General features: G+C 40.0%; 3 protein-coding genes across 5 annotated transcripts in view; all 3 read right to left on the reverse strand.

The window, feature by feature from the left end:
• Nucleotides 1–14,880, reverse strand: part of lrrc63 (leucine rich repeat containing 63) — a 27,054-nt gene extending 12,174 nt beyond the window's left edge. For both annotated transcript variants that reach the window (XM_082174741.1, XM_082174740.1), the window contains exons 1-6: nucleotides 14,800–14,880; nucleotides 14,223–14,327; nucleotides 13,165–13,334; nucleotides 12,611–12,806; nucleotides 12,366–12,491; nucleotides 12,085–12,245 (exon numbers count right to left, since the gene is read on the reverse strand). In XM_082174741.1, the coding sequence (XP_082030867.1) occupies nucleotides 12,085–12,245; nucleotides 12,366–12,491; nucleotides 12,611–12,806; nucleotides 13,165–13,334; nucleotides 14,223–14,313 (744 nt within the window). In that variant the 5' untranslated portion in view covers nucleotides 14,314–14,327; nucleotides 14,800–14,880. The remainder of the gene's footprint in view (nucleotides 1–12,084; nucleotides 12,246–12,365; nucleotides 12,492–12,610; nucleotides 12,807–13,164; nucleotides 13,335–14,222; nucleotides 14,328–14,799) is intronic.
• LOC309502298 (uncharacterized protein) lies at nucleotides 1,827–7,305 on the reverse strand. 2 transcript variants are annotated; one of them, XM_082174625.1, is made up of 2 exons: nucleotides 4,098–7,305; nucleotides 1,827–2,741 (listed from the first exon to the last, which is right to left on the reverse strand). In XM_082174625.1, the coding sequence occupies exons 1-2, from the start codon at nucleotides 7,175–7,177 to the stop codon at nucleotides 2,615–2,617; spliced, it is 3,207 nt and encodes a 1,068-aa protein (XP_082030751.1). In that variant the 5' UTR covers nucleotides 7,178–7,305; the 3' UTR covers nucleotides 1,827–2,614. The 2 variants fall into 2 exon arrangements, 1 of the variants encoding a protein (XP_082030751.1); XR_014207225.1 differs by having other exon boundaries at nucleotides 2,634–2,741; nucleotides 2,864–4,231.
• On the reverse strand, nucleotides 7,209–9,761 carry LOC309502585 (uncharacterized protein; the record flags this gene model as incomplete). Its single annotated transcript, XM_082174987.1, has 3 exons — nucleotides 9,529–9,761; nucleotides 7,295–9,406; nucleotides 7,209–7,232 (listed from the first exon to the last, which is right to left on the reverse strand). Exons 2-3 carry the CDS (start codon nucleotides 9,149–9,151, stop codon nucleotides 7,209–7,211), a joined length of 1,881 nt encoding a protein of 626 aa, XP_082031113.1. The 5' UTR covers nucleotides 9,152–9,406; nucleotides 9,529–9,761.
• Nucleotides 14,881–17,561: the final 2,681 nt, after the last annotated feature.

A 17,561-nucleotide genomic window follows, 5' to 3' on the forward strand; every position in this document is an offset into this window, starting at 1 on the left:
TGGATACAGGCTGGAACGAATGGGTAAATTGTGGGATCCTGACACTCAGTATGCACTAAAAATACACCACGTGTGCAGTAAGTTAAACATTTGGTCACTGGTGAGCCAAATATACAAATGTCAGTTTTATATATTATATTTCTGTAAGATAAACTATTCTGTGTTGCCGATTACGGTCTCCTCCAGCGGGTGTACGTTAGTTCTCATAGTAATGAGACACGTGACGCTCTGTCTCAACTGCCTGTATCCACTTTTATGTCCTAAACACTCGTTTTTTGGGGTCGAGAGCTAATAAAAACTTATTTCTGGGTTTTTTAGCTTCTTTTCTGTACACCTTGTCACACAGCAGCTTTTAGGCATTTTTCTGTCTTTTGTTAGAAGCAAGAAATGACAAGGAGGCAGCCTCTCGCAATGCAAAGTCAATGGAGACAGTTGGTTTGTTTTCCCCCTGGGTGTGGGCGTGGCCTAAATACGCTCTGTCTCTATAGGCAACACCATCTGGGTCGAGAACAGTTAACAGTAACCTTTCTGTCTCCCTCTTCACCGTAAATACGTTCTGGATACATTTTAAGAGCATCATTCTGTATTCAATCATTTGGCCGGATCCCGTGATATTTCCTCAGATATAATAACCACTGGTGGGGGTTGAGGAGAGATTCCCTGATATGATTGTAAAGCACTTTGAGTGTAGGCCTACAGTAGACATATAGCACTATATAAATGCCTCATTCATTCATAAAGCTGGATATCTCCATCCAGTCTGAAAAGTGTTTGCGCCTGTATAGGCTAAAGTCTATTCCGGCGAAGTATATTTTATAACGTCCTATAATGGTAGCCTAATGCCATGTTGGAACATTGGCACCTGTGTAGAATTTCCTTTTCTTGAAAGCCCAGATAAAAGTAAAAAGCTACTATTTTGTGTAGATCCATGTCTGACACAGTTCGACTTCACAAGCGCATTTCTTTACACAAACACACGCAATGAGTAATGAATTGGAAACACTCGCTCTGCGCCAGTGGACGCACACCGTTATGAATGCCTGTGCAGCAATGTGAAACAACGGCAAGCACACATGCTCTAAGGAAGACTGTATTCTCGTACTGTTTCGACTTTGTTCTCGAAATATTTCGACTTTAATCTTGAAAAGTTATTCAGACCCCCTCGCCCTGTTTTTTTTAACCCTCAGGTTGTGTTCAAAACCCTATAACACTTTTGATGTTCCCGGTCAAAAATGACCGGCCTATAAAGATGTGCTTATAAATCACTTGTTATGCTATATCATCACCCGATATTGGATTCAATCTTTTTGTCAACTTGTTTTCTTTCAATTAGGACTGGTTTTATATTTCTATTTGCGTCTGATTAATCGTAGGCCTCATCTATCTGAGAGTAGGCATCTCATTTCGGGCAAAAATTGACGGCCATTGAAAGTGAATGGGAGAGATTGAAAATAAGAGAAAAATTTTGTTTTCAGGAGCATGTTCATTATGTTCATGAACACATATATATGTACATACACTGTCATGCACAGGCAAACATCGAGCCCTTGGACCTGTGCATGTGTGGATACATGCATACACACACACACTACCCAAACACACACACACACGTCAAGTCAAGTCAAGTTTATTTGTATAGCGCTTTTCACAATACAGATTGTATTAAAATAATACAACAAAGTTTGTTTCAAGAGGAATTTATTGATTGATAAAATTAAAATAAAATTAAATATCCCCAAAATATCCCCAACTGAGCAAGCCAAAGGCAACAGTGGCAAGGAACCGAAAAACCTAAAAGTCCATCAGGTGACCTAATGGAGAAAAAAAACCTTGGGAGAACCCAGGCTCAGTCGGGGGCCAGTTCTCCTCTGGCATTTATGAGCTAGAGGCCGGATTGTAGTTTGAACTGTAGGATTATATGAATGCCTGGCTGAAGAGATGCGACTTTAATCTAGTTTTAAACTGGGAGAGCGAGTCTGAGCAACGAACAGTATCAGGAAGACTATTCCAGAGTTTTGGAGCCAAATGTGAGAATGCTCTCCCTCCTTTGGTGGTTCTGGATATCCTAGGTATGACCAAAAGCCTTGAATTTAGTGATCTTAAAGAGTGCGATGGATTATAGGGCGATAGAAGATCCGTTAAATAGACTGGAGCTAAGCCGTTTAGGGCTTTATAAGTCAGTAGCAATACCTTGTAATTAATACGGAACTTTATAGGTAGCCAATGCAGTGATGATAATCGGTGTTATATGATCATATTTTCTTGATATTAAAGAAAACACACTACCCAAAAACACACACACACGTTAAAACACACAAACTTTTTTTCTGATTTTGTTCTGTGATAGTTTTGTCTTTTGTTTTATAGATATTTGTAGATCTCCTTTGCTGTCACAGTTAACATCACAAGAAATGGAGTTGAAGAAAGTGGTTTTGTTTTAAACTAAAGAAGAACCCACAGCTTCCTTTTACTGTTTCTAAAAATTAGGATGCTATGTTAGTTTGGGCCACGAGCCTACGAGGGGGAGGGGGGCCTCCAAGATTTTTTTGCCCAGGGGCCTCTGCTTTCTAAATCCGTGCCTGTTTATACGTCTATGTGGTGTTTTTAATATGCTTTAAGACAAAGCATGTGTAGCGGACCCCGCCCGAATGATGGCCAAAACTTTACTGATGTTAATGAAGTTTATTGAGTCCGTTTTCACTCCATAAATCACCGTAAGACTCCAAAAATCACCGTAAGAGCTAAACAAACAAAGTACAAGAAGCGCGAATTACCGACTAGTTCAAAGCTCTATCATTAACATTAACATACAGCGAATTACACAAAACAGTCATTACAACAAACAGTTAACAAATATACAAACCTTATGCCTTTTCGGGGGGTGCTTAACAAAGTTGCAAACGTTATAGCTGCGAAACAACTCTGAGCAACTTGAACTGCGTGCTCTCCCTTTCCTTCCCGTAGACTACAATACCCGTCAAAATAAAAGTCCCTCCTTAGTAAGACAGATAATGCATTTCTTAAACCCATTTAAACTCACAGAAATATAAAAAATGTGTTCAAAAACTAATTAGAATATTTATCAAAGCAAAGTCTGTTACACTCCCACCAAATTATAAATGTTATTTCAACATGCATAATTTTCAAACATAAGTAATTTTCACTTATAATAACCATTTTGTGTGTATATGTGTAAAGCAAAGTCCTTTTGAAGATTTGTTCACTCCGCTTCCAATAATAAGACCAACTTCTGAGCTGGTCTCTCTACGACTGAGACCTTGTTTAACCGTTCTCCTTTCTTGTTTAGTTTTTTGTCACCAAGTGCTATAGTGACCTTCCTTACTAGTCCATCTTGGCTAGTTACAGTGTCTACGATCCGTCCTAGTCTCCACTCATTTCTTGGAAGGTTCTCATCTGTATCCATGACCACATCACCAATCTGAAAATTCCTTTTTGGAGCATGCCAGCATTGTCTAGCCGTAATGTTGTGGAGATACTCTTTTTTCCATCTACTCCAAAACTGTTCAGTAAGGTACTGCACCCGTCTCCATCTCTTTCTCCCATAAATGTCTTCTCTTATGAACTTTCCTGGTGGTGGTAGGACTGTGGTGGCTTTCATGGTAATCAGATGGTTAGGTGTGAGCGGTTCTAAGCTCTTGGGGTCGTTCAGGTTATCCACTGTAAGTGGGCGACTGTTGACTATTGCCATGGCTTCATAAAATAAAGTGCGCAGTGAAGCATCGTTGAGCCTGCCTGATGAGAGGGAAACTGTAGCATTAAGAACACTCCGTACAGTTTTGATTTGACGCTCCCATACACCACCTGCATGACTGGAATGAGGGGGATTCATTACAAAATCACACTGTTTATCTGCAAGGAAAGCAGTGAGCCTTTCTGGGTCAAGTTGCTGTAATGCCGAGTTCAGTTCGTTTTTTGCACCAACGAAATTGGTACCTTGGTCACATCTGATCTGCCGTACTGTGCCTCGAATTGCAATAAAGCATCGTAAACTGTTGATGAAAGCATCTGTGGACATATCTTCTAACATTTCTATATGAATGGCTCTTGAACAAAAGCAAGTTAGAAGCAGACCATACCTTTTGTGCTGTTTTCTTCCTTCTTTAGTCATGAATGGACCAAAGCAATCCATACCACAATACACAAACGGTGGGGAAGGCTCTACACGTTCTGTGGGAAGATCACTCATCCGCTGGCCCTCCACAGGTTTTCTCAACCTTCTACAAAGTACACAGTTGCGAATGTAAGATGTGACAGCTCTGTTTATTCCAGGTATCCAATAGCCGGAAGATCTGATTGCATTAATTGTGAAACCCTTTCCTTGATGCTTTACACTTTCATGATAGTGTGCAATAATCAACTTTGTTACATGATGATCTTTAGGAAGGATCAGTGGGTGCTTGAACGAGTGAGTGCATGATGAGTGGCTAAGTCTTCCTCCCACCTTGATCATACCATCTGTATCTATGAAGGCGTCCAGGTGATGAAATTTATTATAACCTGGAAGCTGTTTTCCTTGACTCAGGACATCCATTTCTTTCTGATATACTTGTTTTTGAACTCCTATTAAAATCAAGCCTTTTGCACGTTCCTGTTCACCTACAGAAGCTGGCGAATTAGTTTTATCCTTCTTAATCCGTCTCACAAGGCGTGCAATGGCTTTGACAGCATTAGACCAAGATGAGAACTTTGACAAATGGTCTACAAGATCTTTACTTTCTGTGGTTTCTGTTTGAAACGTCTCAAACTTTTTAACTTCTGGATCTCCTACTGGAAGCTCCGGTACAACATTTGAGGTCTCTATTTCTTTCTTCCACAGGAATGAAGGACCCGAGAACCAGTTGGATGAGAGCAATTCATTTATTGTTCTTCCTCTTGAAGCATTGTCTGCTGGGTTATCATCCGTTGGGACGTACAGCCATTGTTTGGGTGCTGTGCTTTGGCGTATTTTTTGGACTCTGTTGGATACAAACGTATGAAAACGACGGGCGTCGTTATTGATGTAACCCAAGACCACCTTTGAGTCAGTCCAAAAGAATTCATTGACATTGGTGAGGTCAAGCTCTTCTCTGAGCATATTGCTCATTTTGACTGATACCACTGCTGCCGTCAACTCTAACCTTGGAATTGTAGTAATCTTAACAGGAGTAACCCGGGCTTTGCCAATGAGGAAAGTGCAATGAATCTCATCCTTCTCATTGATTACTCTCAGATAAGAACACTGACCATAACCACAGGTACTTGCATCAGAGAAATGATGTATTTCCGTTTTTACAATTTTGCCGAAATCAGCAGGCACATAGCATCGTGGTATGTCCACCTTTTCCAGATTGACAAAGTCATTCTGCCATTTCTCCCACCATGGGCTAAGAGCCAGGGAAAGTGGATCATCCCAGCCTGTACCCTGGCGACACATTTCTTGTAGGATCCTCTTACCATTGAGAACATAGGGAGCTACAAAGCCCAAAGGATCATATATGGAGGCAACCGTTGACAATATGCCACGACGTGTTGTAGGTTGACCTTTTAGTGGGATATGGAATTGGAAGCTATCACTCTGTATGTTCCAATGAATTCCCAGCGCTCTTTCAAGTGGCATGTCATTGAAGGTAAGATCCTTTGTTTCAAAGTTTACAGCACGTTCTGATGCTGGTATGCTCTGCAGAACAGTGTTGTCATTTGACACAAACTTGTGAAGTCGAAGACCTCCCTTTATGCACAACTCCCGTGCTTCCTTTGCCAGCTGAATGGCCTTTTCCACCGTCTCTACACTTGTGACTCCATCATCAACATAGAAGTCTCTTAAGATGAACTGAGCGGCTAATGAGTGTGATTGACTATGCTCACTGGCTAGATATCTTAGTCCATAGTTTGCGCAACCAGGCGAAGAAACCGCACCGAAAAGATGCACTTTCATCCGGTAATCTTGAAGCAATGAATTTGTGTCTCCGTTTTTCCACCATAAGAAGCGCAGGTAATCTCTGTCATTTTCCTGGACATGAAACTGGTGAAACATTTTTTCGATGTCACATATTATAGCTATAGGATGCCTTCTGAACCTAACAAGTACTCCGGTGAGATTGTTTATCATGTCTGGTCCTGGTAACAAATGTTCATTGAGACTTGTGCCTTTGAATTTTGCGGAACAATCAAAAACGACACGTAGCTTGTCTGGCTTTTTTGGATGGTAGATGCCATGATGAGGTATGTACCACTTTTCACCATCAGTTCCATCATCATTCACTGATTCTACATCACCTCTCTCAATGATGTCATTCATGTAAGTAATGTAGTCTGTCTTATATTTCTCGTTTCTACAGAATTTCTTGTTCAAATGATTGAGTCTGACCTTGGCAAGCTCTCTGTTATCAGGTAAGTATGGCCGTTGTTTGAACGGAAGAGGCATTTCATAATGTCCTTGAGCATTTTTCTTTATACCTTCTTTGAGTTTGTCTAGGAACACAATATCATCCTGAGAAATTGTCCTTTCATCTGCTGTGACATCCTTAAAGTCCGACTCGAGTACACGGATGGCATCCATAGGTGTCAAAGCTGGAATCTCCTTTGTGGCTATTCTGTGACAAAGACTGACTGATGTTGATCCGTTGATACCTGGTGTGGAGCAGCCCACAACACTCCATCCTAAGTCAGTTAGAATAGCATAAGGTTCATCATCTTTACCTAATATGACTTGCCTGGGAGCTAGCACTCTGTGGCAGTTGTAGCCAATAAGTAAACCTACTTCACAGCTGAGAAGAGGTGACATTTCGTCTGTGATTACCTTCAAGTGACTCCAGTTCTTTGCCGTTTCCTGCGTTGGTATGTGATCACGATTGACAGGAATACACTCCTTGGTATATACTGGAGGCAGATTGATATGTACTGATGAATTGTACCCTCTCACACGAAGCTCAGACACTCTTTTACTTTTAATTATCATACTGTCTCCCATCATGGTGGTAAGTTTGAGTTTTATTGGCTGAGTATCCACTTGCAGTGCATTACTCACTTCTTCATCAATGAAAGTGGTGTCACTCTGAGTGTCTAACAAAGCATAGACAAGCTGTTCATTGGATGGATTTTTGATGGACGACACCCATACAGGTACAATCATGGATGTAATGACTGAACGACCTTCTCTTGTGATATTAAGCGACATGGCATCTGTAATCTCACTCTCACGTGCACGCTCATTGCTTACAGTTGGTTGCTTTCTGTTTCTGTTATTCTCATAGTTGTAATCATGAAGACATGTGGGATGTCGCAGTTTGCATACATCACATGTGTGGCGACACCCACAATCCTTAGCACAGTGACCTGTTTTCATACACCCAAAACAGAGTTTGTTGTCTTTGACATAGGACCTTCTGTCTTTCAGAGACTTTACCATGAATTCTGGGCACTTACAGAGTTGATGGCTGTCAACTTGACACAACATGCATGGTGTTTTTAACTGTCCTTTAGCCATTGTCTGTTTATCACGGTTTACTGTTGTTTGTGTTTTGAAGACAATTGCCTTGTTTCTTTTGGTTTCATTTGAGATTCTTCTCTCATGAGGTGACTCACGTGAATGAAGAGCATGTAGAGAAGTGATAGGATTACACACTATTTCTGCTTCAGTTGACATGAATTTTACAAAGTCTTGAAAGCTTGGAAATTCTTTGCCGTCCATAAGTGATGTTGTGACTTGGCGGTTCCACCTGGAGGCTGCCCAGTCAGGAAGTTTCTGTACCAGCTTTTGATTCTCTTCACAGTCGTTTAATATTTCCAGGCCTTTAACATGAGGTATGGCTTGCAGGCAGGCATTTAAGAAGTCTGAAAATGTTCTCAGGCCTTCTGCATCTTTGGATGGTATTCTAGGCCACTTTGACAGCTTTTCACGGAATGCTCTTTGAATGACAAATGGCTGCCCGTATCTTTGGTTAAGCTTGTTCCAAGCATCTTTGTACGCTTCTTCATCATTACGATAAAAGGTGCCTTCAAGATATTTGTGTGCTGAGCCACTGACATACTTTTTCAGATAATAGAGTTTATCAGCTGCAGAGATGCCTTTTCTATCTATAAGTGACACAAATGAGGCTTTCCAGTCCACAAACTCAATTGGGTCTCCACTGAACACTGAAGGCTCGGGTATGGGTAACCTGTTGATGGCTATGCTGTCCTGAACTGCCTGAGCAAGATGAGACACTTCACTAAGAGATGTTGGCTGGACAACATTGTATTGCTGCTGTGTCGTTGGGAAGATTTTGTTTTTCCGACTTTCACGTTCATTCTGTATAGACTGACTCTTTGTCTCTTGTTTTATTCCTTCATCATATGATTTTACTCTGGCCCGAGCAACCTCTAAATCCTTTTCTATCTGCAGCTGTTCTAATTCAAACCTTTGTGTTTCTAGCTCTTGTCTGAGCTGCTCTTCTAGAGTTCTTATTTTTTCCTTTTGTTGTCTTTCCTTTTGCATTATCTTGTATTCGGCCTCTTTTGCAGCCAGCTCTGCCGCCGCATCTGCTCGCTTGCTTGATGTACAAGAAGATCTAGAATGGTTGCTGACTGTTTGTGAAGCACTGGAACCATATATGGAACGAGCATAACTATGAGCTATAAGTTCATGTAGACGGCCCTTTTCCTGTTCTGCATCAAACTCACCATCTACTGTTGTCAACCTTTCCAGCACAATTTTGACGATGTCATTGGTCACGGCTTCACATGCATCAATTTTACGTCTTAAATCAGCAGCAGGTGTGATATGTTCCCTTATTTCACTGAAGATTTTTATGATACAGTTCTTTTTATCATCAAGAGAGTCAGCAATGTCAGCAAGCTGCTTATCAGAGATGTCTGATTTTAATTCATGTCTTGCTTTACGAGCATCTAATTTCCATTGATCATACAAAGCCATTAACCTTCTTTCTTTCTTACAGCACTCATCTTTCTGGTAAGCAAGCATTCTCTCAGTAAGAATATGTGGACGTTCTGAACGTCGAGGGAGTTCTGCACTGTCTTGTACATGACACTGAAGTTCAGATGCATTTTTATCTTTACATTTAACTGCTTCTTTTCCATCCTTTTCCTTTTTACCTTCTGATTCCATCTGCAGCAGGCTTTCAGATTCTGGATCGTCAGTATCAATTTCCATAGTCAACTCACTTTTATGGCGTTCCAGCTCTTTAGACCATCACGCTGATTCCATCGTGTTGCAATCCGTTAACGATCGTCACGTTGCTCCAGTGAACAAGCACGTGCAGCGGGGATGTGAACCAGCGAAGGTGAAGCTCTTACTGTAGCGGACCCCGCCCGAATGATGGCCAAAACTTTACTGATGTTAATGAAGTTTATTGAGTCCGTTTTCACTCCATAAATCACCGTAAGACTCCAAAAATCACCGTAAGAGCTAAACAAACAAAGTACAAGAAGCGCGAATTACCGACTAGTTCAAAGCTCTATCATTAACATTAACATACAGCGAATTACACAAAACAGTCATTACAACAAACAGTTAACAAATATACAAACCTTATGCCTTTTCGGGGGGTGCTTAACAAAGTTGCAAACGTTATAGCTGCGAAACAACTCTGAGCAACTTGAACTGCGTGCTCTCCCTTTCCTTCCCGTAGACTACAATACCCGTCAAAATAAAAGTCCCTCCTTAGTAAGACAGATAATGCATTTCTTAAACCCATTTAAACTCACAGAAATATAAAAAATGTGTTCAAAAACTAATTAGAATATTTATCAAAGCAAAGTCTGTTACAGCATGTGTAAATTCATAAGTCGACAGCATTGCTGAGTATTTTCTCCTTAAAACTGCAGTGAACCAAAGACAGTCTCAAACACACGCTTTGAAATCGCTGGTGTTTCTGACGTCACAAACTACCTTGTAACCAATCAGATCAACGTGTGATCGTCAACCAGTGGATCTCTGAGCTGAGTGAGTGAGTGGAGGCGGGGCTCATTTGCATATTCATAGAACCACGTATACTAAATGAGGCAAGGGTGTCGAGTTACATTCAAGACATTTTACGGCATAAAGAATTGTTTTTTTTTTCAAGGAAAACATTTAAATATGCAATTTTGGTGATCAAAGATGAGTTTTAAGGGATACAATTACTGACTACAGGGGGACTTTGAGAATATTTTATCTCATTATTGCTATAAATGGTACTGAAAACAACCCTTTACCACGGTGAAATCACAGTAATACACATCCACTCGTGGATTATTACTTTTACTGACAGCCATGTTGAATAAACAGCTACATTTATGAGTATTAATGATTAATCAATGCTTTGAGTAATCAGTGATAATGCTTCCATTTACACTTATAAAATGTTTAAAGTTAATAGTTTTGGAAAACAATGTGTGCACATATTCATACTCATTTCTCATCTACATCTGATAAACATAAACTGAAGCTATTATGGACCCAAGACCTCATTACACTCAAAAAACACAGTTACACATGTGACCAAAAACAGTTCCTTAAACTGCACATAAAAATAAATGAGGCAAGAGAGGAAGTGCACATGCTCTTCTTCCTGTTTTAATCAGAATGTTTCATTTCCTAAAGACATAAAGCTCTTTGTGTGGGTGCAGAAGCTTCTCCTACAGAAGATCTGTTGTCCACACACCAGGACTGAAGACACTGAGAACACAATCTGTCTTTACATGGACAGAGGAACTCAAGTCGGACATCATCCTGAATGAAGGGGCGAGTGATGATGTAACTGACCTCAAATGATGTAACTGAGGCGTTTGACACTATTAATGTCTCACACTGACAGCGAACATAAAGTGATTTCTGCACTGAGCATTTGCTTCAGTTATAAAATAGTTTTCCAGGAGTTGGCCAGTGAGATTTATTACATCATCAGGTTTTGAAGCTGGTCTAAACTAGTTTCAGCTTCAGAGGCACCATTACATCACGTCTAATGAGAACATATTCAACTTTAGTCAAAACCAAGCAAATATGACTGAAATCACATCCAACCGGGAATGATCTGGCAAGGTTATGGACAAACGTCACATTAATAAAACTCTCCTTCAAAGTTATCTGGTCTTTAATAATATTCTCAAAACATTTGCACAAAAACATTTATACGTCGTTCATGGAACATTTTTGTCTGCAATTATTTAGCTGGACGTTTTTTAAATGTTACTACTTGTTTTGGAACGTTCAGAGAAATTCAAAAGCAACATTCTCATAATGTTTGCAAAAATGATCCAATGGAATGTTCCCTATAGATTACAATATTCCGTTCAGAGAACATTCCGAAATAATATTTTCATAACTTACTGGGAACGTTAACAAAATGTTCTTAGAACATATGATTGTTTCTCTATCACTCACTCTTACACACATACACTCACTCACTCACTCACACACTCACACACTCACACAGACTGACTCACTCACACACACACTCACTCACTCACATACTCTCTCACACACACACACACACACACACACACACACTCAATCACTCTCACTCTCACACATGCACTCACACACTCAATCACTCACACACTCACTCACACACTCACACAGACTGACTCACTCACACACACATACACACACTCACTCACTCACACACACACACACACACACACACACACACACACACACACACACTCACACTCAATCACTCTCACTCACTCACACATGCACTCACACACTCAATCACTCTCACACACACTCACTCACACACTCACTCACACACTCACTCACACACTCACTCACACACTCACTCACACACTCACTCACACACTCACTCTCACTCTCACTCTCACTCACTCACACACACACACACACACTCACTACTCACTCACACACACCACACACACACACACACACACACACACCACACACACCACACACACACACACACACTCACTCAACTCACTCACACTCACTCACACACACACACACACACACACACACACACACACACACTCACTCACTCTCACTCACTCACTCTCACTCACTCAACTCACACTCACTCACACACACCACACACACACACACACTCACTCAACTCACTCACACTCACTCACTCACTCACTCACTCACACCTTAAAGCTGAGGCTGGTTCCTCCGCGTGTGAGGCAGTCCAGGACGCTGAGCTCAGACACACTGATGACATCACAGTCTCCAGCGCACCGGAACGGGGAGCGAGAGCGGCGGGAGCCCTGGAAGTGTTTGCTGGTCACCGCGTTCAGGACGACCTCATGTGCTGTGGACAGAGGAGAACTGAACTGAACTAAACCTTGTTCAGAAATATTTCTTGAGCAGGAAATCAGCATATCAGAATGATTTCTGAAGGATCATGTGACACTGAAGTGTGTGTTCTTGCCTGTGTACGGCTCATGAAGTGTGTGTTCAGTCCTCAGCTGATCCACTGATCCTGGTCCACAAACTGCAGAATTACTCCTGAAAGAGTTTCGTGCTCGTGCTTCGGACTGAACCATTGCTGCTAACTCTGAACACACACAGGTTTGGGGAGTTTATGTCAGGTGTGGCTCACTTATGGGTTCAAATTAGTACAAAATATGGTTATGTAGTTACACACACACACACACACACACACACGTGTATTACCACAGATGATCTGTCTCTGAGGGATCCTGCGTGTGGGCGGGGTCAAACTCTCGCAGCTCAGCGTCTGATTGGCTGTTTCCCGCTGCCAGCCTCTGTGCAGCTCCGACAGGAACAAACGCAGAAGCTTCTCATAGTTACAGCTGGACAGAACCGTCTTCCTCAGATCGTCCTGAGACCCGCGACCCGACCGGCACACCTACAGGAGTCAGAGGCAGAAGAGGTCACACGGTCACACACACACACACACACACACACACACACACACACACACACACACTCACCGACCGGCACACCTGCAGGAGTCAGAGGCAGAAGAGGTCACACGGTCACACACACACACACACACACACACACACTCACCGACCGGCACACCTGCAGGAGTCAGAGGCAGAAGAGGTCTCACACACACACACACACACACACACACACACACACACACACACACACACACACACACTCACCGACCGGCACACCTGCAGGAGTCAGAGGCAGAAGAGGTCTCACACACACACACACACACACACACACACACACTCACTCACCGACCGGCACACCTGCAGGAAGTCATTGAGGCAGAAGAGGTCATGAGGTCGGCGACCCGCGGGCGTGCACTGAGGCTGACGGGGGAAACTGCTCAGGATTCTGGGTAATGTGATCTGGCCAACACGAGCAGAATCCTCAAGATACGTCTGCGGACTGCAAACACACTCGCTCCGTTCATGGCCTAGAAACACAGAGATGACATCATCATAATCATATTGTTATACTAACAGTGCACTGCTAAAAAAAATACAGAGATGGAATAATGTAGAGATCAAAGCATGATACAAATGAAAACTCATATTTGAGCTTCTTATTTGTATTATTTAAGTGTAAGATTTATGTGTTTAAATGGCATTTAAAATTTCCATTCATTTGAATTACACAGTTTTACATAACCAAACTTTTTTTTTTTTAATCATAGCATAGTTTATTATCAAGAACTGAATCTATTTAAATAATCAGATTTTCTAATTCAATTTTCTTAGAATCAGCACAAATCAGTTCACAATTAAATTAATACAATTAAAACGTATGAACGGTTAAATATGGAACCAGCAATATTTAGTTAGTTAAAATGTATGAGTGAATTAATTGATGATTAACATATAAACCTTGTTACAATGCATACAACACATTTAGTACTGTTACATAAATGTATGCATGACTTACAAAAATGCATAACATTAAAACTGTGAAATCCAAATAAATTATGAATTTAGACCTAAATACATTTTTGAGTGTATATTATAGCTCTGCTCACCCATCAGGTGCATTCTGGGATGCTTTTAAACACGACTCATTAATTAAAAATCTAGCTAAATTAATAAAGTTACATAATAAATAACATAAACAATAATGCATAATACAAATAAATCAAAACGCACAGCATTAATAGTTCAACAAAAAGGTAAGTTTTACTTTTGTAAACAATGGACAACATTCTATTTTATCAATTTGAAAACATCATGGAACTGTTACTTTTGAATTTCTCTGAACATTCCAAAACCGTTCCCTGTTGGCGGGAAAGGTCACATTATGCCGCGTGTAATATGATAAATGTATGAGTCACCTGCAGTCCTGTGCGCATGCGCAGAGCTGTAGTGTGCTGTCTTTATAGGGGGCAGGGGTCTTCTCAACAGCTTCATGTGTTCAGATGACATTGATTCTTTCTGATCTGGGTTAATGAGAACATCAGCGATAGAGATTTAAGCATGCAAGAGACACATTTCACCGCAAAAAATAAATAAATAAAATCAACAGGAAGAATTATAGGTTGCATGTTCCTTTTAATACTTTTTTTGCAGCAGCAGAATAGGTTAAATACAGTACTAATGCATCATTTGATTTTGCATTACAGTAAAGAGAAATCAATCGTCATGAAAATAACCTCATAGCTTTATGTTATTTACTCATTATTAATATTGTTCTATAAGGATCAAACTGCAGATATGTCACGCTAAATCGAAACCGAAGACACATCGTTTATTCATCGTTCAATGATTAATGCAGTTTCTAACGATCGAATCAAAGCGGTATAAACCTGATCAACTTTCATTCTCTGTGTCGGTTTAATTTCCTCCGTAACTCACAGATTTCTGCCAACTTTAAACCATGAAAACAGCAATAACCCCCGTCTGAAAACTCACCAGAGTTCAGCCGAGAATCTGAGTCTCTAGCAACCGCCCTAGCAACCGCCTGTCAATCTCACAGCGCGCGTAAAGATCAAAGACACTTGTGACATTTTCGCGTGTGACGTCATATGCTGTTTTCAAGCGCGTTACATAATAAATGTAGCTTTCATACTCGAGGAAAGCGCGTTTGACTAGTGTTTGTGTGTGAGTAAATATTCACAGCTAACAAAAAAAATTCTAAAACGTGTTGCTAACGTCCTTTTTTTTCCCAAATATTTTTTTCCAGGGAAACAGAACTTAGCAGAACTTAAGTTTGTATGTAACATCCATACATAAGTCAACCAGTTTAAAATGTAAATCAAATCATATACCAGAGAGCTTTTAACCCATAAACAATAAGTATTGCAAATATTTATTAGCCTGTAAAAATCTCTATTTGTTGTTAAAGGGATAGTTCTCCCAAAAATGGGAATTCTGTCATCTTTTACCCACCCTCAAGTTGTTCCAAACTTGTATGAACTGAATTTCTTTCTTCTGCTGAACACAAAAGAAGGTATTTTGAAGAATGTCAGTAACCAAACAGGTGATGGACTCCATTTACTTCCATTGTATTTTTTTCTTCCATACTATTGAAGTCAATGGGGTCCATAAACCGTTTGGTTACCCATAAGAAAGACAGAAATGCATACAGGTCTCAAACAACTTGAGGGTGAGAATTTTCATTTTTGGGTGTACTATCTTTTTTAAAAAACATGCTGCACAGGTCAGTGGAACAAAAACAAGGCCTTCAAAGTTGAACTTATTATAACTTGAGTGCCGCGTATTTATAATGCCATGCAGCAAAAGATGCTAGACGTGAGTGAAACGGTTAAAGACGTCTGTCTATCATGTGTCCACATTGAAAAACAATGGGAAAGTGGTGGCAGTGGCATAGAAAAACATGATCTGTGTGAACCGGCCCTTACAAACGTCTCTTGGTTATGTGAATGTCAAGGAAACATGGAATGTCTAGGAGACTCTTGCAGGTAAAAAATTTTTTGTAGCATCAAGTACCATCTAAGGAGTCATATCACTGTTACATTTTCCAAGTATTGATTTTAGATTGGGAGGTATTTCTGATTTATCATCCATCCACTAAATTGGACATCATGCATCACTAGCTATATTTCAGCAACAACTATTACTGTGACTGTTGTTCTTGAAAATACTTCATCTGCAGTAATGCTTTTTTTTTTGCCTGTAAATAAAGGTGTTTGTATTATTAGAATGCGTTACATCCTAAAGTAATCTGATTACGTAACACACGTTACCTGTAATGCTTTACTTTACTCGTTACATCCTAAAGTAATCTGATTACGTAACGCACGTTACCTGTAATGCGTTACTTTACTTATTACATCCTAAAGTAATCTGATTATGTAACACACGTTACCTGTAATGCGTTACTTTACTTGTTACATGCTAAAGTAATCTGATTATGTAACACGTTACCTGCAATACGTTACTTTACTCGTTACATCCTAAAGTAATCTGATTATGTAACACACGTTACCTGTAATGCATTACTTTGCTTGTTACATCCTAAAGTAATCTGATTACGTAACACACGTTACCTGCAATACGTTACTTTACTTGTTACATCCTAAAGTAATCTGATTACGTAACACACGTTACCTGCAATACGTTACTTTACTCTTTACATCCTAAAGTAATCTGATTACGTAACACACGTTACCTGTAATGCTTTACTTTACTCGTTACATCCTAAAGTAATCTGATTACGTAACGCACGTTACCTGTAATGCGTTACTTTACTTATTACATCCTAAAGTAGTCTGATTATGTAACACACGTTACCTGTAATGCGTTACTTTACTTGTTACATCCTAAAGTAATCTGATTATGTAACACACGTTACCTGTAATGTGTTACTTTACTTATTACATCCTAAAGTAGTCTGATTATGTAACACACGTTACCTGTAATGCATTACTTTACTTGTTACATCCTAAAGTAATCTGATTATGTAACAAGCGTTACCTGTAATGCGTTACTTTACTAGTTACATCCTAAAGTAATCTGATTATGTAACACACGTTACCTGTAATGTGTTACTTTGCTCGTTACATCCTAAAGTAATCTGATTATGTAACATGCGTTACCTGTAATGCGTTACTTTAATCTTTCGTCCTAAAGTTATCTGATTATGTAACACACGTTACCTGTAATAGGTTACTTCACTCGTTACATCCTAAAGTAATCTGATTATGTAACACACGTTACCTGTAATACGTTACTTTACTCGTTACATCCTAAAGTAATCTGATTATGTAACACACGTTACCTGTAATGCGTTACTTTACTTGTTACATCCTAAAGTAATCTGATTATGTAACACGTTACCTGTAATGTGTTACTTTGCTCGTTACATCCTAAAGTAATCTGATTATGTAACACGCGTTACCTGTAATGCGTTACTTTACTCGTTACATCCTAAAGTTATCTGATTATGTAACACACGTTACCTGTAATAGGTTACTTCACTCGTTACATCCTAAAGTAATCTGATTATGTAACACACGTTACCTGTAATACGTTACTTTACTCGTTACATCCTAAAGTAATCTGATTATGTAACACACGTTACCTGTAATATGTTACTTTATTCGTTACATCCTAAAGTAATCTGATTATGTAATGCATGACATCTTTGATGGAATCCTCATGTTCTGATACCAAAGGCACGCAAAGTTCAACTTGTATGAAGTTCTCCGTCT

Source organism: Leuciscus leuciscus (genome assembly GCF_965113295.1).
Source record: "Leuciscus leuciscus genome assembly, chromosome: 7".
In the NCBI taxonomy this organism is placed as follows: Eukaryota; Metazoa; Chordata; class Actinopteri; order Cypriniformes; family Leuciscidae; genus Leuciscus; species Leuciscus leuciscus.